This window comes from Lynx canadensis, chromosome B2, assembly GCF_007474595.2.
Source record: "Lynx canadensis isolate LIC74 chromosome B2, mLynCan4.pri.v2, whole genome shotgun sequence".
Lineage (NCBI taxonomy): Eukaryota > Metazoa > Chordata > Mammalia > Carnivora > Felidae > Lynx > Lynx canadensis.
This window is the reverse complement of record NC_044307.1, coordinates 133,009,087-133,034,818: the sequence shown is the minus strand read 5'-3', so window position 1 is coordinate 133,034,818 and position 25,732 is coordinate 133,009,087. Positions and strand designations below refer to the sequence as shown.

The following is a 25,732-nucleotide window of genomic DNA, read 5'->3' as shown; positions in this document are numbered from 1 at the left end:
AGGGCTTGAAATGTCTAGACAAGTGAGCCTCATTGGTGAGGGTCTGGTAGGGTGAGAGGCTTGAATCTAACGTGGTTACTAACACTTTACATATGACTGAGACAATGTCAGTTACCCAGGTTAAATGATACACGGGGGAAACAGGGATCAGTAGGGTCACTGAATAAAGTTTTTGTGGGCACTTTGCTTTCAATCTTACCAAAAAGATCTTGCTTTCTACAACATTCCCCTAATATTTGGATGAGAACCTAAATCTCACAACTGGAAATTCTTTTATTTCTTTCTTTTACACCACAGTACAAAGGATTTTACCGTCTTTTATATTACTTGATAAATGAGTTTATCAGAAACTTCTCTGGGATCAGGAAAGGGAGTATTATGAAATATAAAGGGGTGGGGGTCACATGTCTTATAAATAAGTTTATGGATTGAGTTAAGCTCATTTGTTTAAAACTTGAATAGCTTATTTTGTTGATGATACGAATATTTTCTCAGTGAGTTCAAATAATTGAAACACCGAATTATAAATTGAAGCCACGTTTAGAAAAGTTAACACACAGCATTGTCTTGAAGCTTCAAGGGAAAAAAGTGGTGAACTAAAACCACTTCACCTCTGTGTTTTAAACAAACAACGTTAAAATAAGCTAATTTCATTAAATTTTTAAAAATATTTATTTATTTTTGGGAGAGTGCAAGGAGCAGAGGGGCACAGAGATGGGGACAAAGGATCTGAAGCGAGCTCTGTGCCGATTGGCTGATAGGCTGACAGCAGCCAGCTAATGTGGGGCTTGAACTCAGGAACGGTGAGATCATGACCTGAGCCAGTCAGACACTCAACCGACTGAGCCACCCAGGTGCTCCCAAATAAGCTAATCTTAAATAGAAAACTGTACCTGGTCCTCTTATATTTCAAATATAATAATCCCTTTATAGAGAAACTTCCCCTTTTCCCTATCCATTTAGATATTGCAATAAAAGACAGCATTTGGATTGGAAAATGTAGCCAGTGAAAAAGTAAGTAAGGCAAATGTAAGAAATTAGCTTTTCCACATGAAATAAAATCCAATGATCAAATAAATTCGACACGATCATGGTGACTAAGGTGAAAATACAAAGTATAATATAAAAGTTTCCAGTTTCTGGTTTGGCACACACACTAATACATTTTCAAACAGGAAGCATTATAACTGCAGTGTCTACTAAAACCGACTAGCACAATATTAAGATTTCTAAAGCTTAGTTATTAATATCTTAAAACGTAATTCCCATGTGAATTCTGTAACCAAGCATGCACTTTTTGCTGTGCAAGCTAAGCCAAGCACCATCTTTCTTTCCCAGGATTCCCCAGAATTCATGAGTATCTCAAAGTTAACTCAGACCAGATCCCACAATTCCTTCTTAAATGGTAGATCTTCTGAAGAAGCTTTTCAGTTTCCAGAATATATGCATATATTCATTACAATTTCAAACAGAATGAAGGCCACCGTCCATGTCAGTTTTTAGTTTTATACAATCATCAATTTTCTGCAGAATTGCTTTTTCTTGACTTCATATTTTTGCAAACTTTTTAATTTCTTCTTCAGTTCTTTTTATGTACCTCAACCCTTCCCACTGCACTGATTCAGCTTTTCATTTTAACTGTCATCTAGAGGTATCTTTTCACACAATATAGGGCTAAATCTAAAGTAAGTGTCCCAGGGCACCTGGGTGGCTCAGTTGGCTGAATGACTGAGTCTTGATTTCGGCTCAGGTGATGGTCTCATGGTTGTGAGATCGACTCCCGTGTTGGTTTCTGCACTGACAGTGCGGAATCTGCTTGGGATTCTCCCTTTCCCTTTCTGCCCCTTCCGTTCCTCACTCTCTCAATATAATTAACCTTAAAAAAAAAAAATTCTCTCTCCCTCTGACTCTCTCTCTCTCTCTTTCAAAAAAATAAAATAGGTTGCAGGAAGTAATAAATCATCAAGTACTATATGGACTTCTGTATCTGTAGCACCGTTTATGATATTAAACAGTTTGGTTTTCTAGCTTGTGTATGTTGTGGTGTTTCTCACATTTGTCTTATAATTTCCAATGCCTAGGGACACTACTATGCGTGCTAAGGGAACATCTGGCCAAAGACGTTTAGGCGACGTTTATGCTCGGGCAGCGCTCATACCTATGAGTTACTCAGAAACAAGCCACCTTGAAGAAGATCGTTTCCCAAATGCACACTCGGCAAAGTGGCCTGGAGGAGCAGATGTGGCTGAAATGGCCTGCCACACTTTATAACGACAGCTGCCCAAATCGTGAGAGCTGACTCCAGGAAAATGAGCGTCGTTTCTGCACACAAAAGCCTTCGGCAGATCCCCTGTTTATCACGGCCCTTAACTGCAGCCACCTCAGGACGCGCAGGATTTCTGCCTCTTCCAATCGCTAGTGCATTTTCCATTCTAAATCTTCAACGTATTTTCCCACAGCTGACTCATAAAATGCATGGCTCCGACTCATTTTGACTGCTTTAACTGTGACATTTTGTGAAAGCATAAGTGATACGAATTTTTGATGAAGTTCCTCACATTCCTCCGGGGTCCTGTGAATTAACCCCCACAGGAAAGCTCATACAGCACCGGTGTTTACACCTCAAATGCAGTCATAGAGCTTCTAAGTAAGTTCGACTAGTTTTTGAAGTATCTAAAAGTGCCCCTCTACCATCAGTGGTGAGAATTTGGACACCTCTTCCTTTCACTGGATTCAGGTAGCCAATTAAGGCCTGAAGGGCACCATTCTTGTCCCCATTGTAATAAATATGGACTAATTCTTTCCATGGAAGCCGTTTGTCTTCCCTCGGGAAATTCTAGTAGATGAAAAGTCCGTTCTTCAACTCTCTTAATGCAGAGTTGTGGGTCAGTTGTTCTTAATGTTTGAACTAAACCCGGGTTCTGTCATTAACACTCACCCTTGCAATCTTCTCTTGCTGAGTAGATGAATTCTTCTTCTCTTCTGCTTTTTTGCCTTTGCCATAGCCCACTCAGCTTTAATCACCTGTTTTTGTTCTTCCGACTCTTCTGACTGAATGATACTTTGATTTGGGGGTAAGCCCTCCCTATAACCAGCTGTCAAGCTTCTATGCCTTCAGTGGGATAAGAAAGCAAGTTAGCAGTACTTTGTTTAGTAGAAACTGGACGAATGTCAGCTGTCCCAGTGGGGCTTCAAGACTTGTCCATGGAGTATAAAGAAGATTCTGAGCAGTTTCTTGTCAGTCAGGATGTCAGGACCTGGAGAAAACCAGATTTTTCTTCTCCAATGTTTTGTCTTCAATTTCTGATTCATCCTAGACATGTTTATGTTCGTTTTTTTGAGGCATTTTCCCCTCAGCATGTGAAGTATGAATTAACATGATTTGACAAAAATTGGAATGACTTCAAATTTTGTGGTTATACTATTTGTGTAATAAAAGGCTTTACTCATCATGACTCTTCTTTTCTGGAAAACTATTTTCTGCCGATTGAGCACTGTATCTTCTCAGAGATTTTTAACCAGCCGCCAACTGATACTTTTTAAAATACCCTGGAACTCAGCTTACCTTGAGCTAAATGTGAAATCATTTCATTCTGATTGCCCAAAACAGCTTCTGAAACAAACTTCAAAGTACTTTTAAAAATAGGACATACAGATGCTCCCTTCTGTAAGTCCCTTGGGAGAAGAAGTGCTAAGTTTCCAAATTCCAATATGTAGATTGGGGGTGCTTAAAGAGTCACAGGGCTTACCACAACAATCTGCTTCACTTTGGGCCCGTTTACATCTTATTTTGCTTGTATGAAAACCCTCTTTGTAGACCGATGTGACTTGTCCTACGAGTACAAGAAATGCAGCTGCTTGCTTCTCGGCTTCCCAGGGGACTTCTTGCGTCATGGTTTGTAGGTTGCAACCTCTCCAGCAGCAATGGTGGCTTGCCTGTTTCCAGCCCTGGCATTGACAGGGGCCATTGTGCGGCAGCTGAGTCCCCATGAAACTAAGAGCACCAGCCCGGGGGCCACGTGGTCATTTCCATTCCAACCCCCGCAGAGGTCAGGTTAAGCTTCTTTATTTCACAGTGTTTCCAAGAGTAGACTCCAATTAAGAAATTAAATCTTGGCAATGCAAGTGGACAGGATTTTCCACTACTGGAGTGTAGGACAGCTGACCGTTATGTCTTCTAGTTTGTTAATTTTCCTTTATTGTCCTTTACTGGTGGTCTCAACATCCTTCCTCTTCAGTTGATTCATTTGCAAACTTGAGAGATAACCTTTGTTCCTTCTTGTTCCTGACCCCATCTTGGGATTAAGAACTACAGACACTGTTTCCTTGATAGTTCTTTTTGGCCCTCTGCTTCTTTCTTACCTGTACCTGCTATACCTTGCCCTCTCTTGCCTAGACTACTGCAGTACTTTGTTGAATGATTTTCTCCATCTCTAGTCTTTTCCCCTTTAAAAGTATACCTTCAAAAGCCACCAGGGTATCTGAAATGTAAATCTGATCATGTCAATACATTTTTTTTACCCCCCCCCCTTCCCCCATCCTACCTCTACCCTGGCTTAACTTACGCAGTGATCACCAATGTCGGGAAGATTTTGTCCTCATAGGTATTTTGAGTTCAGTGCTTTTAAATAACCTGAATTTGAGTATATTTAGGCCTGTGCTTGTATTTCTCAACTTTGCCCCACATCCTCTTCCTTACCCCTAATCATTGTAATTACCTAATTGGCCCTGAAGGAATTTGGAATCATGACCTCTGGGCTGTAGACGGAGTCCCAGCCTCCTAATCAAAATTAAAGGCCCTGCCCCTTCTGACCCTTACTTACCCCTCTAGCCCCATCTCTCAAACTTTAATGCTAAAGAAAAAAAAAGGCAGATTGTGTTAGATTTCACCTTAGAAGTCTTTGCTCATTGACTCAGGTCAGGATTTCACTGCTCTTGGAGAAAGAGGCCAGAATAAGTACAATATCTACCATTAAAACCTCCGTTTACCTTCGGTCTCCTCCATTAGACTGTAAGTTCTTTGAAGGTAGGGACTGTGTAATATTAATATTAGAAGCCCAATGCCCCAAAGCAGTGTCTTACAGACACACATGTCTTAAAAGTTTGATTAATGATTTTTGATACTAAACTAGGGCAAGCAGCTTGCAGAAGGTGTCCAAGGAATTTCCTTAATTTATCTAGTCAGTTGCTAGAATCAAGGAGATGGAATTTTTCAGTTTTGACCTCAGGAGAGATAGTCAAGTAGGAACCCAATGAATCTACATTTATTAAGTGACTCCAATAAAAAAAAAAAAAAAGGGAGGGGGCGCCTGGGTGGCTCAGTCGGTTGAGCGTCCGACTTCGGCTCAGGTCACTATCTCACTGTTCGTGAGTTCGAGCCCCGCGTCGGGCTCTGTGCTGACTGCTCAGAGCCTGGAGCCTGTTTCGGATTCTGTGTCTCCCTCTCTCTCTGACCCTCCCCCGTTCATGCTCTGTCTCTGTCTCAAAAATAAATAAAACGTTAAAAAAAAAAAAAGTATCACACCCACCTGAGGCTCAAAGCGAGGTGCTTGTTTTTCTTTGGCTAACTTTTCTTTCTCAGAGGACCTCTCTTTGCCTTTTCTTGTTTTGGAAGTTCCTGAAGATTTTTGCCCCTCACTAATAGTATGGGAATCCGGGCTTCCTAAGGTAATTAATTCCTCATGTTTCTCTCCATGAACTAGAAAGACATAAAAAAGAAAACCAGTGAGTCGTAACAATAAAATCATGTCATATAGGAAAAGGGGAGAAAGTCAGGGAAGAGTTGTTAATTTAAGTGGATTGGATTTCTTTTCTTTTTTAAAACAAATATTTTATAAAGATCTGTGTGATTCTCTTTTACAAAATCAAGAGGTAATTCACATGCCACACACTCACCATTTGAAGTGTGTAAATCAGTAGGTTTTGATTTAATTGTAAGGTTATGCAAAAATTATCACCATCTAATTTGTTTCCAATCTGGATGCGTTCAGTTCATTTTGTTGCCTAATTTCCTTGGCTAGGATCTCCATTATAATATTGAATTCATTTATCTCTTCTATAATATGTGTTATTCTCTTCCCTCTGCTTTCTCCAAGCAGGGTGTGAAGGGTTTTTTGCCTTATGTGCTATTAATTCTTTCTAACAACTAAATATCCAAGTGGCAGAGGGAGAAATAACATTTGTTGAATCCCTACAATGTTTCTTTCTTTTTTAATTCTCAAACCACCCCAACAGGGCAGATTCAGAGAGGCAATGAATTTTCTTACGTTCCCCCAAGTGGTTGGAATTCAAATATGAGTTCCAAAGACATGTCAGCCCCTTTCAAAACTGGAGTCTTGTAAGTGGTAAGTGATCCCGTTAGCAAAGTAAAATAGTAATTGTCAGAACCCAGCTCTTATCGATTGCTTAGTGCTGGTTGTTAGCTACTTGCAAATGTGGGCAGATCATCTTGTATGACTGCAAACTGACTATAAGTAACCCAAGTTCACAAGCGGGCGACAGGTCTTTCTGCCAACAATCCTAGCTGCTGAGAAATGTTGCACTAGGGAAAAATTCTTCCGTCATATAATCAAAGGGCACGGAGGTAAATTGTGGATCAGCCACTGGATAGGTTAAATTTGGCAGGTTTATTACATTCTTTGATTTTGTTTCTTCCTCTATATAATGGAGATATTAATTCCATGCCCACAGGGCTTAAAACTAATCAGTATAGGTGGGCGCCTGGGTGGCTCAGTTGGTTAAGGGTCCGACTTGGGCTCAGGTCATGATCTCACAGCTTGTGAGTTCAAGCCCTGTCTTGAGCTCTGTGCTGGCAGCTGTAGCCTGGAGCCTGCTTCAGATTCTGTGTCTCACTCTCTGCCCCTCCCCGACTTGCGCGCATGCGTGCTCGCTCTCTCTCTCTCTCTCTCTCTCTCTCTCTCTCTCGGGGGCGGGGGGGGGGGAATAAATAAACATTAAAAAAGTAATCAATATAGGGCATTTAAAATAAGATAGTATCTGGTATCATACACACTGGGTTTCTAAGATATTAACAAATGTCAGCTGAAATTGAATCTCAAACTGCCCCATTAAGTATTTCTGGGGCTCCATTTAGGTGTATTTGATTCCTTTCAAAGTAACATATTCTAATATTCAAGTTTATATATGTAAACACATAATACAGTATCAGGCAAACAACAGGTGCACTCTTCCTTTACATTTTAAAATATAGAGTAAAATAATTTCTCTATTCTTTAATGTCATATAGTATAGTAACATTTTTTCCAATTAATTACAAGTTCTCCAAAGGCCAGAATATCATTATATACTTCATTATTTTTAATGTTTATTTTTGAGATAGAGAGTGAGTGATCCCTAGTTGGGGAGGGGCAGAGAGAGAGAGAGAGAGAGGATCTGAAGTGGGCTCTGTCCTTACAGCAGGGAGCCCAATGTGGGGCTCGATCTCAGGACCACGAGATCATGACCTGAGCTGAAATCTGACGCTCAACTGACTGAGCCACTCAAGTGCCCCTATATATTTCCTTTTGATCCCGAATTTCACCTAGTATGATTCTAAGCTCATTGTATGTATTCATTATCACATTGTTTAACTTTAATATATAAAACTTTATAGGGAAACTACGTGTTGAGAGTATGTGTATCAGTTAGGTGCAAGAACAAATGTCCTCCTGATTCAAACACCATGAAAAATGTGACATCATATTGTATATACCTGTAATTAGAAGAGCTCTAGAATAAATGACAATCAGAATAAACTAATATACTCCTTGCAGAGAGGAAGCAGCAGTATCTGTTGATGAAATGAACTTGAAAAGACCTTTAGCATTATGGCTTTAATTTTCTTCCTACATTATCTTACATTTATCCAGGATGCAGCAAATAGAAATCTTCAGTGGATACTAAGACATAAAAATTACAGAAATGTGTTTTTTATGATTAAAGTTCAGTGCTTTGATTTATGTATCCAGGAACTAAAAACTGGCTGGGATTTTAACATTAACATAATTTCTAAGCTAGAATACTTGTTCAGGATAAGGCATACATTTACCAAGTACAATCATACTTGGTAAATGTAAACAAGAAAATCTTTAGATAATAGATGATAGACAGATAGATAGATAGATAGATAGACAGAATCTAATCATGTTTGGTTTCTTCAAAGACCTTGAATTGGAAACACCATGCATACATTGTGCCTAAGAAAGAACAATATACTATTATTTAGAGTTAAGAAAATAGTGTTACAGTCCTGTTAACAAAGGTGGGTTGGGCTTGAAACCAAAGACCTTTGAGAATGATAAGCCAAATTCATATGTGTCTTTGCAAATAGAGTTAGAACCTGAAAGGTGCAGGCCAGTAACATAAAAATGTAACATATTGGCAAGAACTTTAAAATAACAACACAACTAATTATACATGAAGGCAGATGATATCCCAAAGTACTACCTGGTCCAGATCTTCCAATTTCTATTTCTTTAAGAGAAAGCCACCTGTCTCTGCAAGCAATTTTTACCAAAACTTAGGTATTGAAATATACTAAAGGTGGCACTGTTGTCTCATGTTAACCAGAGGGTAAGCTTCCTAAAAATTTATAACAGAAATATTCTAGGTTGAACGTAGTTATATTTCAGAACTTACTTTTTTATTATGGGTTATAAAGATGTGAGTCTTTGGGGGAAGATTTTTTATTTCTCACAGAAATTAAATGTTAAATTTAAATGAATAAATGTGGTGATATTTCCATTAAATTCAGGATGTACACAAAATTTAAAGTTAGGACACCAATATACTTATGAAAAAAATTACTTCCTCATCTTCTTGATCTGAAGTATTGATAATTGAAAAGTAAGCTAAATTAATTATTGAAGATGTTAGTAGCAATTTTTCTAAAATGCATCATACCCTTAAAGTTGAAGTTTGTAGGTCTTGAGTTGTAAATATAATTGACACATAGAATCTGACATATCTATGTTTTCATTTAAACAAACTGGCTTCCTAAAAATCCACATTTATAAACATGATACTGATTAGTCTGAATTCAAAAGCTGCTTAACTTTCATAAAGATTGGCCAACATATTCTTTCAAATGGAAAATTTTCCTATTTCGTTGTAAACATCATTCAATTCCGAATTTATTTGCTAGCTACTTTCAGCAACAAATGTATGATACAATGCAACTTGTAATTTAATTTTAGTAGCTGCTCATTCACACATAAAATCATCAAATGTGATGTCAAAAAAAAGAAGATGCAATTATGCCTGGAGGCTTTTTTTCTAGTTAGATACATAATAATGAGAATACCATTTTGTTGAGGTCTACTAGGTTCTAGAAACTTTACATATATTATCTTGAATCTTACAACAACCTTGAAAGATAGGAGTTATTATTCTAATTTCTCAGGTGATAAATAACTCAGTTTCAGACAGCCTAAGGTATTTTAGCTGCTGTGTTATATTTCTCCATTTAATATTAACTTCAGGGTTTTTTTTACTTATTTTTTTTTGTTTTTATTTTTTTATTGAGGTATAATTGACATGCAACATTACATTAGTTTCAGGTATACAATGTGCTGTTTTATATTTGTACATACTGCAAAATGTTCACCATGATAAATCTAGTAAATGTTAATTTAAAGAAAACTTAATTTATATTATTAATTTTGTACCATTACCCAACTATATACATTATACTATTTCATGAATTATACTACTGTGTTTATTTTAGATATTAACTTTTTAGTTTCCTCTAGAATTTTAACATTTATCCATTAACATACCTAATGTATTAAATACAATAATTTGCCACATTGATTTGTTTACTGGAAGTCCATCTATGGTGGACAACCTGAAGTTGAGAAACCTAAAAGATCTTCAGGAAAAACATGATAAGACTCTACACAAACTTGTATGTTCAGCAAAATATAGACAATTCCCTAAATAAAGACATTAATAGAGAATACAATAAAGATCTCAAATTGGTACCATCACATATTATTATTTTTTCCATTCAAAAGCTCTTGCTAGAAAATTAATTTCCATTTAAAATCCTAGCTTTGCCAGGGCCCTGAGTGGCTCAGTTGGTTAAGCATCTGACTCTTGGTTTTGGCTCAGGTCATGGTCTCACGATTCATGAGTTCGAGCCCCACTTTGGGTTCTGCACTGACAGCACAGAGCCTGCTTGGGATTCTCTCTCTCCTTCTCTCTCTGCTCCCCCCACTCTCTTTCTCTTCTCAAAATAAATAGACTTTAAAAAATATTAAAAAATAAAGGTAAATCAATAAACAAAATCCGAGCAGTGCCAGTGACTAGCTGTGTGACCATGGAAAAGTTCCTTAAGCAGCCTGTGTTTCAGTGTTTTCCTCTGTAAAGGGATAATAGTTACAGCATCTACCTCGTAGGTTTATTGTGAGGATTGATTGGGTCCATATACATAAAGCCTCCAGAAACCCTCTGACATAAATGTTAGTAGCTACCACCGTTAGGACTATGTCAACACTACTAGTTAGAAAGTTTCTAAAGGGATAAAACATTATAGTAAAAAGGTTCTGGGCTTTGGAATAAGTCAGACTTAGGTGAAAATCTTTACTCTGGTTCATCCAGCTGTGCTAGTTTAGGCAAATTATTCACAGCATTTAAGCTTCATTTTCTCACATGTAAAATCAGGATGGTAATAACTACCTCTCAGATTTTTTGTGAGAATTGACAATAAAGATATATGGAAAGTACACAGTACAAGACGTTCATAATAGCACTAGAAAAAAAATTAATCATAGTAACCAAACTTCTAGATCTCTCCAGTGTTTCCTTTTTGCTTATAAAGTACAATTACATGATTTTCATTTTTTTAATTGAAATAGTAAGTGCTCATTGAAAACTTCTGATTTATACATTTTTAATTTTAAATTAAATTTTGTCTGTAGGTACTAAAAAAATATAGATAGGAAATTGCCACTTCAATATATTGGTATATACTCATTTTTTTTTCTGCATGTACCCCTTTTGCTCTCTGACCCACTCATATATTTTTGAAGAGGAGTGACAGTTGAGGGTCCCCCATGTTCAACAGTATATGAAGTCCTCATATTAACACCAATGGGTTTCTGTAGGCTAAGCACAGGAAAGCATTTCTGAATCTTTCTTCCTCACCATTCCAGACCGGAGAAGGAAGGGGAACAGCCTCACATGGTGAGATGCGCATTGAGTTTTCCTTGTGTTTTGTGTCTCATGTTCCTCTGACTGGAATTAGCCTCTCTCCAGCCACACCTTACACTTGGTGAGTGGTCCTACAGGCCAGGTGTGTCCAAAATGGGATTCTTGGGTATCTTCTGAGACACATTCTCCTTCTCACCACTTCCACTTCAAAGCAAGGTTCACTTCTGGGGCATCTGGGGGGCTCAGTCGGCTAAGCCTCTGACTTCCTCTCAGGTCATGTTATCATGGTTCCTGGGATTAAGCCCCCCATCAGGCTCTGCCCTGACAAAGCCCAGCAGGCTTGGGATCCCTGGTCTTTCTCTCTCTCTGCCCCTCCCCCACCCATGCACACCCTCATGCTCTCTCTCCCTCTCCCTCTATCTCTCTCTCTCTCACTTCCCTGCCTGGCATACTTCGGGACTGCATGGTACAAACTATTTGACACCCCCTCCCCTGTTCACATTTCAGAGTGTCATTTCTTCTTTTCCTAAGGATCCCCAGTTTACATAAGTTTACACAATTCACACAACTTACACGTACTGGGAACAAATTTCAATTATTGAAGAAAATAGACACAGATTTAAAAACCTGAATTTGACTAGATGTAAGGGTATTTGCAGGTATTTTGTGCCTTTTTTAGATGTTAGAACTTCACCTTGGAGAGTTGGAAAGAAAGCCTCATTCACTGTTCTGAAAGCATTGTTCAATGTGATGCTACCTTTCCTGAACAGCTTAAATGTTTTCACAAATATCTCCTCCTTTATCACTGTGCATTCTTCTATCTTGTTGGAACATTATTTTGAAACAGGTTCCCCTGTGAACAAGATCTCCAACTGAATTTAGAAGGACTGTTTCTGTTGTTTCCTTTTCATGATTTATAATGGGATCATTTATTCCCCGTCATGTGGATATGAGTTTCCATTGATAATTTCTATAAACAACAGTAGTATGACTATTTTGAGTTTATAGAGATAGGCACAACAGAATATTATAATATAAAAATCAGAAGTATAAAGAGCTACAAACAACCCATTAAAAAGCCCACACAGGAAAACAACAAAATAAGACAAAACAACAACAACAACAACAAAACTAGATTTGACTCTCACTCTCTGACCTATGAAAATTCCTCATACCCACAAATGTTATGTAAAATAGAGTAGTCTATAAATTTTCCTTGAAAAACAAAAAAAGAAAGAATGTCTTTGCTGAACACACATCAGACACATGTGCACACACAAACTAGGCAGTTTCTCACACACAAACTGTTACTTTGACTTATCTTATAATTATGAATATTTTATCTGTACATAGATCTTTTTTTTTTATTTTTTTTTTAAATTTTTTTTTTCAACGTTTATTTATTTTTGGGACAGAGAGAGACAGAGCATGAACGGGGGAGGGGCAGAGAGAGAGGGAGACACAGAATCGGAAACAGGCTCCAGGCTCTGAGCCATCAGCCCAGAGCCCGACGCGGGGCTCGAACTCAGACCGCGAGATCGTGACCTGGCTGAAGTCGGACGCTTAACCGACTGCGCCACCCAGGCGCACCCTGTACATAGATCTTTAACATAAAATATTTAATCCAATTAGTATGAAGCACATATTACCAACTTCTTTATGGGGGAGGGAGACACAAAATCACCCAGTAATTTGCACCATCCATTATTTCAAGCAGATTTCCATTGATTTATATAGGAAAAATATCTAGATTTTTTTAAGCACAGTATAAACTATAAGACTTTGATTTAGACTAGAGAGAAAGTTGAGAGAATGACCAATTTAGAGAAATTTCCAGCTTCCACATGCCGCTTATTCATATCGTAATTGTGTCCTTTTCTGGTAGACGAGAATTCTAGATTGTAATACCTGTCTCTGGGGATTGTATGTTCATCACTAGTAAGCAGTAAGCTGGTTCAAGAAACAAATGTTGAGCTCCAGAGCACCTGCCCTGGGTGATACACACAACACACGTGAACAGCAAAGAGGTGGCAACAACGTGGCTCTGGTGCCACCACTCTGTCTACATGTGTCCATGCTAGACCCTGATAAAAGATCACAACACTCTCTTGCTAACCCCCAAACAGCCCAGAATGTTTTCGAGACAACACTCCCGCTGTTCCTGGCATAGCACTTTTATACATTTGTTCAAGAAACGTTTACCAACAGCTTCTATCTGGTTCTAGAGGAACAGGGATGAGGCTGAAGCAGAATCCCTTTCCCAGCAAGAGAGGTGCAGTGGGGAGTCAGACAAGTTCAAGATTCCCATAGGGCGGCATATATTCCATGGACATGAACTCAGTATATGCGAAAGGAAATGGGGACTCTTTGTGGTCATTCATTCTTATAAATCTTCTTTGGATTTTATGTCCCACCATAGAATCTGTCCCTTCTAATAAAGGGGAAGCTCAGCCATAATAGCTTTCTGTAACTTTGGTGATAAACAATCCTCTATCGACGCTTTCAATGATCAGATTCATGCAGTTAGTATAAGCAAGCAAACACACGAACGGTTTTTGATAATCAGTGAATAGAAGCAATAATAATAATGAGCATCTTTGGTGTATCCTCTCATTCATTCGTTCAACAATAATCATGGAGTGATTACTGTGTGCATAGTTCGCACTATGGATAATGTAAGACTGAACAGACAAGATTTGGCAGGACTTCCTGCCCTCAAGGGGATTGCATTCTAGTAGGAAATAAGGTTGACCCTGGAACAACATTGGTTTGAACTGCATGGGTCCACTTTGCGAATTTCTTTTTCTAGTGCATCAAATTTCCTGCTCAGGAATATTGAGAGTAGTTTATATTTGAAAAATAAACCTGAATCTTCTTTCACTTGGAGATTCTCCTCTTAAATATTTCAAGAACTAACCTTCAGGGTGATACCTTCTCAATGACTTAGACAATAATAATTTTATAACTAGAAAAGTTTTTGGTACACTTATTAGATAATCATCAAGTAATATTCACTAACTGGACAAAACATTTTTAACTAGACCTAAACAATCTCATATTTTGGTTCTTATAAACCAAGTTGTAAAGAGTTTGAAACATGGGGCGCCTGGGTGGTGCAGTCGGTTAAGTGTCCGACTTCAGCCAGGTCACGATCTCGCGGTCCGTGAGTTCGAGCCCCACGTCAGGCTCTGGGCTGATGGCTCAGAGCCTGGAGCCTGTTTCCGATTCTGTGTCTCCCTCTCTCTCTGCCCCTCCCCCCCCGTTCATGCTCTGTCTCTCTCTGTCCCAAAAATAAATAAACATTGAAAAAAAAATATTTTTTTTAAATTAAAAAAAAAAAAGAGTTTGAAACATAATCAATTAAAAAACAGAAAATGTCACTGGATATGAAATACAAATTGTAAGCAATAATGATTTAATAATTACATGATCAATTTGCTATTAAATATTTATATAAAATATAAAATGCATGAAAAACACTTAGGGTTACATACCTTTGCTATCATTTTTCTCCATTTCTTTTAGCGCTTGAACAAACGCCATCTGACTTTCGGTGAGAGGCCAACTGTTATACAACACCAAACACTGTATAATGTACTTGTTAACCTATGAAATAAAATGTAATGTTTACGCACAAACGATAAGAATAAACATAGTATAAATCTAATAATTTATTATTTTAAGCACATAAGTGCATATTTTTCTGGATCGCATAATCATAATTTGATTAAATGCTATCACATGTTCTCCAAATTTTGTAATGCCACAGTCTATAAAATTTATCCTCACCTCCCCACCAACACCCACCATTTTATAACCTACTATCAATAATTTTTGCATTCCTGTTTAAAAATGAAACTTATTTACTTTACATTTGTTACTTATCAGTTTTGGAATCAAGATTACATTAATCTCTTAAAAACAATTAGGAAGTTTGTATTGTTTTTCTGTTTTCTAGAACAACTTATTCCTTAAAAGTCTATTAGATCTATCTTGTGAAGTCAGCGGGGCCTATGACTTTTGGAAAGGTAAAACTTTGATTATCATTTCAGTTGTATTATTCTTTATTATTATGATTTCATATTTTGTATTTTTCTGCTGAAGCAGCTTTGACAATCCTCTCCCACCCCAGGAACTTGTTATGCCTTTTGCCCTAAGTTTTAAATTCACTAGCATAGAGTTGTATAATAGTTTACGTTTTTGTTGTTGTTGTTGTTTTCAAAAACTGTTGCTTGCAGTTATATCTCCACCTAGTTTTAGTTCTGGATTTGGTTTATTTTATTTTTCTTTTTTACGAGAAGCATGTTCACTTATTATTTTTTATATTAGAGAAACAGAGAGAGAGAGAGAGGGAAAGAGAGCATGAGTAGGGGAGGGGCAGAGGGATGGAGAGACAGAGAATCTGCAGGCTCCAGGATCCAAGCTGTTAGCACAGAGCCCCAGGCAGAGCTCGAACTCACTAGCAGTGAGCTCATGACCTGAGCCAAAGTCGGATGCCTCACTGACTGAGCCACCCAGGCGCCCCGCATGTTCACTTATTAATCTTAAACAAGCTTAGGGTTCATGAATCTTGCTAAATTTTGTTTCCCATTTTATTAATTTCTACCCTCGTTTTCATTAAAACTTTTTCTTTGTTTTTCTTTGAGTTATTCTTTGGCTCTTTTTCTAACTCTTTTGTTTTGATAGCTTAGCCCATTTGTTTTGAATCATTCATGCTTCCTGATGAATTAATCTAAAAATGAACATTCTAATGAATGCTGCTTTAGATGTAGCTATAAATTTTGATTTGTATTTTCTAGTTGTTACTGAGTTCTTTGTATTCATGGTTTATTTTGTGATGTTCTTTGTAACTAAAGAACTATTTAGCATATTTTACTTTGTTTCCACATTTATGGGATTTTAGACTGTTATTTACTGACTTCTATATTTTTGCACTATGTTAAGATAACACCTATATAATATAGTTTGGTTTTTATTGAGGCTTTCTTTCTCAATAGGCTATGAAAAATATATTCTCAGTGTATTCAGGGAAGTGTTCTATATAAATGTCTCAAGAATTAAGCTTATGCTTAAATCTTCAAAAAATTTGTTTAATGTTTATTTGTTTTTAAGACATGGAGAGACAGAGTGTGAGTAGGGAAGGGATAGAGAGAGAGGGAGACACAGAATCCGAAGCAGGCTCCAGGCTCTGAGCTGTCAGCACAGAGCCTGATGTGGGGCTCAAACCCACAAACCTTGAGATCATGACCTAAGCCAAACTCGGACGCCCAACCTACTGAGTCACCCAGGCACCCCTTATGCTTAAATTTTCAAATCCTAGGGATCATATATATTCTTTGAGCTCGGTCTGTTGGTTTCTGAGAGTTGCATATTCAAGTCTTCAACTGTTAATTAACATTACTTTTCTCTGTAGTTCTAAAGAGTTTTTGCTTTTAATTCATTGAGTCTTGACAGGTTATACTATATGTTAGTTATGGTCATTTTTAATTGTTATGTTCTTCCTTTTATTTTTATACAATATCCTTCATGAATTCTATGCACTGAGATATTAATGTATCATCACACTTCTTTCGGTTCAACTTTAAACTTTCTGTGCCATTTTGTTTAAAAGTGTCACTTTTAGATTATTTATAGTTGGATCTTAATATTTAATCTGACTTTAGTTTTCTATTCTTTTAATTGATTAATAATTTGGTTTTGTTTATTGTAATTAGTCAGATAAAGATTTATTTATTTATTTAATTTTATTTCATTTCCAATGGATAGATCATGTTTTCTTCTGTTGCTGTAAATTACATGAATTGTCATATATATAGTCATATTAATTGTTTTATATATATATATATATATATATATATATACATTTTTTTTTTACCTTAAGGCACATGCAAATTAGAATTTATTAATATAAGACCTTTTCCGGGGCGCCTGGGTGGCTCAGTTGGTTAAGTGTCTGACTTTGGCTCAGGTCATGATCTCGCCGTTTGTGGGTTCAAGCTCTGCGTTGGGCTCTATGCTGACAGCTCGGAGCCTGGAGCCTGCTTCAGATTCTGTGTCTCCCTCTCTCTCTGCCCCTCCCCTGTTCATGCTCTGTCTCTCTCTGTCTCTCAGTAATAATAAATAAACATTAAATTTTTTTTTTAAATATGTAAGACCTTTTCTGTAATTATAGAGCCTCCTAATTCATATGTAACATGATATTTTTAGATCTACATTATAGGGTTAGTGTACATATTAAATTTGCTATATATTTTAAAATCTCTGCACAGAGAAACTATTAAATAATGTCTTATTCCTTAATTCTGTTTTTACGGGTGGCATTACACTGGTGGGATTGCATATAGAAAGAATCACATACAATTCATTGACAGTTTTTAGGAAGAGAATTCTTGTAATTTTTGTCAGATTTTTAGAAGCAATACCATTCATTGAATGATTCTCTTAAATGTCAAGATACCTGCTGTGGCATGCTAGCATTTTCTTCTATGGTGGGCATACTGATAGGTTCCTCGTCCAAAATAGGCTGACCAGTGTCTACTGTTGCACTTACAGTTCTACCCTTATAGGATTTCTGACTTCCCTGGGTGGATTTCTTCTTAGTGTACAATTCTTGCTCCTTCTTGGATGAAGTCTGCACTGCAAGAATCTGCTTGCTAGCTGAATGGAGAAATACCACACTTAAGTGAAAATGTGTGAGATGCATAGTTATGACTGTGTTATTTAGGTATATCCTTTTATAAGACACTCAGAGGACAGGTATATTTGTTTTGTTTTAATAAGATAAAAAAGCAACATCACTGGCTTTGGAAATATTCTGGTCTTAAGCAAATTTACCATAGTAGTATGTGATTTGCATATAGCAATGCATATTCTGAGCAACCACTCATTATATTAATTATGGTATACCATCAACAAAACTGAGCCTTACACAGTCGTATGAAATAAAATATTTTACTATCCCTAGTCCATAATACTTCCCCAAAGACCCAATTTCTTAGATTGTAAATTTTGTGGAAAATTACAAATTTTATCTTAATCTTACAGCATGAGTACTGGTAAAGATCTTGTTCCTGAAAATTATATGACATATATTGAGATTCTTTAAAATTCCCAGGAGATAAAGCAAAACCTGAAGAGGCCTATATTTAAGATTTTGTTGCAGGGTCACTTCTGAGCCTTCTACATCTTTGCAATGGAGTTTATTTCTTCCTTAGTACAGTAGAATGTTTGCTTACAGAATAAATATCATAGTCTGTCATACCTTATTTCACTACAAATATCATGCACACACACACACATTTCTTTTTCTTTTCTTTTTTTTTTTTTTTTTTGGAGGCAATTTTGGCAGGGATACTCTAGAAATACAGGTCATAAAGAATTCATAAATGAATATGCTTCCAAGAGGAGCAACTGAAAAACATTTAGAAAGAAAAAGGAATTTCAATGTCTACTTACATAATGAATAAATACAAATTAATAGCATCCCTTTAAAATTAATGTCCCATTTGAAATCTAAATAAAGACAATATCTAACTCACAATAACAACTCTATCAATATCTATGGAGACATTTTTAAATCTGTGAAATATAAAATAAGTCATGGATAAATGGAAAAAATAGCTTTTACTTGCATATGAATTCAAACAACAAAGTTGTCTGTTCTCCTCAAATTAGTCAATCTACATATTCAAAGGCAATCAGAAGGAAAATGATAGATTTTTACATTGTTTGAGGGGAGTTTGAAAAAACTGTATTAAGTTCATCTAGAAATACAAATGTGAAAGTGGAAGTATCTTGTAAAAGAAGAACAATTTTGGATAGTGGCTATAACCTTGGATTAATTTCTGAATTCTGTCCCAATTATCCTTCTACTCCATTTCTATTCCCTTCTTTGCAACATGTAAACTCATAAAATTATTTTTCAAATGTTTGTGTGTAATTCTCTTGGAATAGTAATTTTTGAAGTGAAATAATGATAAACCATATGACAAACCATAAACAGTGTTTGACTCCACTAACTTCAATCAAAGGGATTTGGAGAGGAATGTTGGGGTTAACTAGTTGTTTATTTTTTTTTAATTTTTTTTCAACGTTTTTTATTTATTTTTGGGACAGAGAGAGACAGAGCATGAACAAGGGAGGGGCAGAGAGAGAGGGAGACACAGAATCGGAAACAGGCTCCAGGCTCCAAGCCATCAGCCCAGGGCCTGACGCGGGGCTCGAACTCACGAACCGTGAGAACGTGACCTGGCTGAAGTCGGATGCTTAACCGACTGCGCCACCCAGGCACCCCTTAACTAGTTGTTTAAAGAGAAAACAGGAGGCCACAAATACTATAGGAGAGTTGCACATAAGTGCCTGCTGACATTTTAGAATTAAGATATCCCTGCGTGAACAAAACTATGAAATCTGTGTTGAGTGGAATAGAGTGAAGAAAACAGAACCAATTTAAAGAGTAAGAGCATCATTCAGACTAGCAAAACTTAATGGTACTCTGATGGTCTTCATGTATCAGAAGGAAGATATAAATGGTGTGCAGGCCAATTTGAATGAAAAGCCACACGCAGTAATGTGAACTGAGTACTGAAAACAACTCTGGGTGTATTTAGGGATGAAGGTCAAATAATGGCAGAAAAGGAAACAGGATCAAAAGAATTGCTTAATTTGTAATTTTACTCAAGTTCAACCTTACTAATCTAATATGGTACATTTCCCACTTAATAAAAGAAAATAAATAGAGCCCTGCTTTGGGTGCATCTATTTTAAAAAAGAGAGAAAAGAAAATATATATATATATATATATATATATATATATATATATATATATATAAATATTAGGTAGAACATAGGTAAAAAAGTTCTTTTTAGTAATTTGCTTCTATACTTAAGATAATCAACATAAGCACTATTGGGAATGAGAGTTCAGGAAGGATGCTGGCTATAAATTGTTACGTAAAGGTCAACTATAAGATATAATCAGTTATTTAAAAAAAAGACACAATGGCAGTATTCAGGAAAAGCACAAGGGATTTCTTCTTCTCTTGTTTATAATTTTCTGTCTCAAAATTTTCTACATTGGGCAATGTATTATTTTTATGGTCAGAATCAAGTTACTAAAATAACTGAATATGTAACTCAGTATCTCTGTTTTCCATTATTTCAGAAATAATATTATTTTATCAATAGTTCTTGTGACTATTACATTGAAAGTAATAGCTTCAAAACTTCTGTTAATTTTAATACATAAGAGTAATTTCTGAAAAGAATGAATGAGGGATAAAAGAACAGTGAAAAAATCTTTCAAAATAATATTTTAATTATTTCAATTAAATATTTATATATTCATATTAAATATGAAATATTTATATATTTCTATTATAATATTGCAATTCTTAGAATTATAACAATTTGTTGATCTTCAGAGACTAATTTGACACACAAATGCAATTGTTTTTTAAAATATTTTACTATAATATCAGGTTTTACAGATTTAAATATTTATTTACTATTTTCTCTTAAATCATTTTAAAATCAGTTATGTAAACATAAATATCTACTTATGGATCTAAATAACAAATTTAAAAAGCCACACTTACACTGGGAGCTCACAACTTTTTCACTCCCCAAGAAGTTAATTGCTGGAATTATAGCCTGGCCTTTCCCAATGGAGCTGACAATAGTTTCCTCATTTTCTAAGACCTGTAGCTTGATGAACGCATCTGATTTGGACGTCCGTACCTGCACTGTAACAGGATGTGGTGAAGCAACTTTAACTGAATACCTGTAAGGAAAAACATTTGACTTGTAAGCAATTTATTGATCTTCCCCTTAAGTCAGTAAAAGAAACTGTGTAATTAGCTGATATGAAAATCTAAAAGTAAAACCATTTTGTAAAATTGACCCAAAACCTAGAAATACTATCGCTATTATAGACTTTGACAAAAGATCTCAATACGCTATGGTAAAATGAAATAGGTATAGGACATTCATCATCATCAACTCCAAACAGGAAATGCAACTTTTTGTTTGTATATGATAAACACTCATAAAACATGATAGATCTGCAAACTACTGACACATCAAATCTTTCCATTATACCCTCCTCTCCAGTCGAACAACAGGCAGCATCCTTCAAAACCTCACTCTTTACCATGTTTTCTTTGACTCATAAAAATACAGAGAAATAAAAATTAGTGCCCAACGTCTATACTCTTGACCATGCAGGTTGGGAATCTTACAAAAAGATGAAATGTGTAGTATATTGCCATCCCAACCCCTCCCTTAATGCAACTGAAGAGGTGTTTGTTTTATCTTGTTTTTATTTTTCTTATTTTAGGTAAATCCTCATAAATAGGTGAATCCCCTATAAACTTTCAATTTCTCTATAAATTTTGCTTTTCTGTGTATCCTCTTTTTTTGTATCTTAAATCTCCCTTTTTTTTAATTTATTTATTTTATTTATTTTGAGAGAGAGAGAGAGAGAGAGAGAGGAGAGTGCGTTTTGTTGCCTTTAAGGTGAAATGGAAATCTCTTGCCTGATGAGGCCCCTCAGGGAAGGGCGCTGCTAACCTCTCTGGCCTTACTGCTTGCCATCACCCCCTAGAACTCCACTTTGCAAACAAGTATCTTCAATTCCCTAAAAAGGTCACACACTTCTTAATTCCCGAATTTTCACATATGCTCATGAAGCAGTTCCCTCCTCACCTTCCCCCAACTCTGCTTGATAGCTTTAGGACCAGCTTCTAGGATGAATTTAGGTATTGGGTTAAATACCACTTCTTAGTCTATTAGTGGCCCTGCAATGTGATACAGTGGTTTCCCATCAGTCGTTAAAATGTCTTATCACAGGGGCGCCTGGGTGGCTCAGTCGATTGGGCTTTCCAACTTCGGCTCAGGTCATGATCTCACTGCTGGTGGGTTCGAACCCTGCATCGGGCTCTGTGCTGACAGCTTGGAGCCTCGAGCCTGCTTCGGGTTCTGTGTCTCCCCCTCTCTCTGCCCCTCCCATGCTCATGCTCTGTCTCTCTCTGTCTCTCAATAGTGAATAGATGTTAAAAAAATTTTTTAAATATGTCACAATTATTTTTTAATTGCTGGAATGTTTTCCTCCCACTTGTTTCCTTTATTCCCTTGCTTTCTAATAGCCAGTGTGCAGACATATGACAAAGGCAGATGGATTAAAAAGAGAGTTTTGCCCCTTCTATTACCTACAGTTCATATGTTTTCTGTTAGTATTTTTTCTAAACTTTTACCTACATGTGAAATATATAAAGAAACATAAAAACAAAAAAATACGCTTGGGATATACTCTATATATCGTTCTGTAATTTAATTTTACTACTGATTATTTTACATTACAAAATGTATGCATGTTTCTTAAAAGGAAAAAAAAGTTCTAAAATACACATAAATAAAGGGGCACCTGGGTGGCTCAGTTAGTTAAGCGTCCGACTTTGGCTCAGGTCATGATCTCACGTCTCATGACTTTGAGCCCTGCATCTGGCTCTATGCTGACAGCTCAGAGCCTGGAGCCTGCTTCAGACTCTGTGTCTCCCTCTCTCTCTGCCCCTCCCTAGCTCACACACTCTCTCTCTCTCTCTCTCTCAAAAATAAATAAATATTTAAAAAGTTTTTTTTAACAAATAACTAAGGATTAGAGGGAAAAGTAGCCAGAATACAGTAAATTATATTTGTGCATATATTGTCAAATAGACTCAGGTGTTTCTTTAGAAGACAAATTTACCAAGACATATAGAATCTTTAAAACATATAATCTCTTTAAAATAATAAATAGATAATAATAATTTCCTTTAATATTTACAATAAAATGTGCCTATCATACCTCTATTAATAGTGTAGAAAATATAGAAATGGGAAATTTGTAATAAAAACAAAAATAACCAAAGTAAATTGTTGCATATTCATACAAATGATTACTATGTAATCAAGAGTTTATAAAAAGTTTCAATGGCACTGGGAAGTGTGCACACTGTAAAGTGAAGTAAAAAGGTCAGATTATAGGGTGGCTTTGTGGACTGAGTGTCTGACTTCAGCTCAGGCCATGACCTCACAGTTCTTGAGTTCCAGCCCTGTATTGGGCTCTCTGTTGTCAGTGCAGAGCCCTCTTTGTATCCTCTGTCCTCCTCACTCTCTGCCCCTCCCCCACTCACCCTCTCTCTCAAAAATGAATAAACATTTATTTTAAAAAGTCAGGTTACAAAACTTTAATTATGTTATGATCTTAATAATGATAAACTGTGATTAGAATAAAACACTATACAAAAATACAATAGGATACTAACAGTGATTGTTTCTAGGTTGTTTCATTACAGGTGACCTTTACTTCCTTTTTTTTTTTAAGTTTATGTATTTATTTTTTGAGAGAGAGAGCACATGCAGGGGAGGAGCAGAGAGAGAGGAAGAGAGAGAATCTCAAGTAGGCTCTGTGCTGTCAGCATGGAGCCCAACACGGACGGGGCTTGAGCCCATGAACTGTGAGATCATGACCTGAGCCAAAACAGAGTCGGACACTCAACCAACTGAGCCATCCAGGCGCCCTATTTCCTTAATAATATATTTATATGTTAAAAAATTTAACCGTGGTCAAACCCAGAGCCCCGTGTATCTAGAGGCTTAACCTCTCTGGCCACAGTCACTGAAGGACAACATGTCAGCACCCATCTGGTGGCCAAAAAAATGCCAATTTCAGGTATTTTCCTCTTGCCATATACTATATATTACATATAATACATATAATATACCTGAATAAAATTTTCTTGTCATTGGGTATGTAGTAATCCCTGATTTCCTTTATGGTGAAGGTATTGTTTGGAGAGTCTCGAGATAGGCATGGGAGCGGATTATAAGAACCAATGAGGCGCAGTTTCCAACGTGAGGACAATACATATGTGTCACCAGTAAATGCTTCAGCCATGAACGTGTAGCCTTTCTAGAGAAAGAGAATTAGACAGAAGTAAGTCATACTATTACTAGTCTCTCAAATGTACACCATATGGTTTCCTAGTACTAAAATGCTTTATTATCTTGATAAATGTAAAGATCCCAAGATCTCTTGATAAACAAAAATTACTAGCATTAGGTTTTGAAATCCCTTTTAGAAAGTCCCATCTTACAATTTCCAGAGAAAATGAGGAACTCTAACACTTCTGTTTATGCGGATCCCAATCTATAACACAAAGTGCGTAACTCTGGGAGAGGATTGCTATGTTTTCCTCCAATTCTTTTAATGCTTCTTTAGGCAGATTTTTATCATCACATCATCCTGGAGTATCCCAATAACTTCTTACTTGATTTCCCTGTTTTTTAAATACAAGATGAGAAAAGCAAGAGTGCTCAGGGAAATGTAGTTCCCTTGCAATGTCAATTGGCAGATAAAGCTATCAAGTTAATAGCAGATATGGTTCCAGGGATCCCACATGTGAGTATGGGGATGAGCTCTTCGGGTTGCAGAAAAGAAGCAGCTGAGAAACCTGGGATGATGTCGTAGTGGGTAACAACTTGGTTCCACATAATTGGCTATCCATCGGCCCAAAATGCCAGTGAAGCAACAGCATGATATCATAATGAGATACAAAAGTTCAAAGCAATTCTGAGTTTATAATTCCAGACACTTCTTTTTTTTTTAATTTTTTTAACGTTTATTTATTTTTGATAGAGAGGGAGAGTGTGAGTGGGGGAGGGCAGAAAGAGAGGGAGACACAGAATCCTAAGCAGGCTCCAGGCTCTGAGCTGTCTGCACAGAGTCTGACTCAAGGCCTAAACTCTCGAACTGTGAGATCATGACCTGAGCTGAAGTTGGATGCTCAACTGACTGAGCCACTCAGGAGCCCCAAGATCCTTCTAATGAGGAAGAAAAATATAGATTTGCATTCCAGTTGATTCTGATGCAAAGGACACTCTCTTATGTGTTTAGATTTCCAGAAACGAAATATGAAATACATAAGACAGAATGAATTCAACACATTGCCATAAATATCTAGGAATATTAACCAGAATTATAATACTTGAGATGAGAATCACTACACCAATAAAAACTTTTTGACATTATATTGGGGCAAGGAAATAAGGGAAGATTTACACAGATTTACTGCTCTTTTCATTATTATTTGAGTTTGTGGTACTAATGCATTAAAGAAACAGAACAAAATTACATGACTCTGATTTTGTGTTTGCCTAGGCTCAGAGAATAATTTTAAGAGGGAAAATAAAGAGTTATAAAATGGTAGGATACATATTGGTAAGTGAAAGTCTAAAGCTAAACCAGTGATAGGGTTTTAAGAGAGAACCTGACTGTTCTAAACTACTTCAAGACTCCTGAATGACAGTAACGTAATATTTAAATATTTGCAAAAGACACATATAATAAAGGACTGTTATCCAAAATATACAAAAACCCTTAAAACTCAACAATAAGAAGACAACCTGGTTAAAAATATTTTAACAGACATCTCGCCAAAGAAGATACACAGATGGCAAATACAAAAAGATTCTCCACATCGCATGTTATCAGAGAAACTCAACCAACCATGAGATACCACTACATACATATTAGAATAGTGAA

The 25,732-nt window shown here is 36.5% G+C and overlaps 1 protein-coding gene and 1 pseudogene across 3 annotated transcripts in view; both read right to left on the bottom strand.

Annotated features, from left to right (window-relative positions):
• The window catches only part of ADGB (androglobin), a 164,493-nt gene that overhangs the window by 18,991 nt on the left and 119,770 nt on the right, over window positions 1-25,732 (bottom strand). For all 3 annotated transcript variants that reach the window (XM_030316536.1, XM_032593262.1, XM_032593261.1), the window contains 5 exons: window positions 23,913-24,100; window positions 20,748-20,932; window positions 17,609-17,808; window positions 14,646-14,757; window positions 5,529-5,698 (listed from right to left, as the gene is read on the bottom strand). In XM_030316536.1, coding sequence (XP_030172396.1) covers window positions 5,529-5,698; window positions 14,646-14,757; window positions 17,609-17,808; window positions 20,748-20,932; window positions 23,913-24,100 — 855 coding nt within the window. The remainder of the gene's footprint in view (window positions 1-5,528; window positions 5,699-14,645; window positions 14,758-17,608; window positions 17,809-20,747; window positions 20,933-23,912; window positions 24,101-25,732) is intronic.
• Window positions 1,465-3,968, bottom strand: LOC115514653 (annotated as a pseudogene).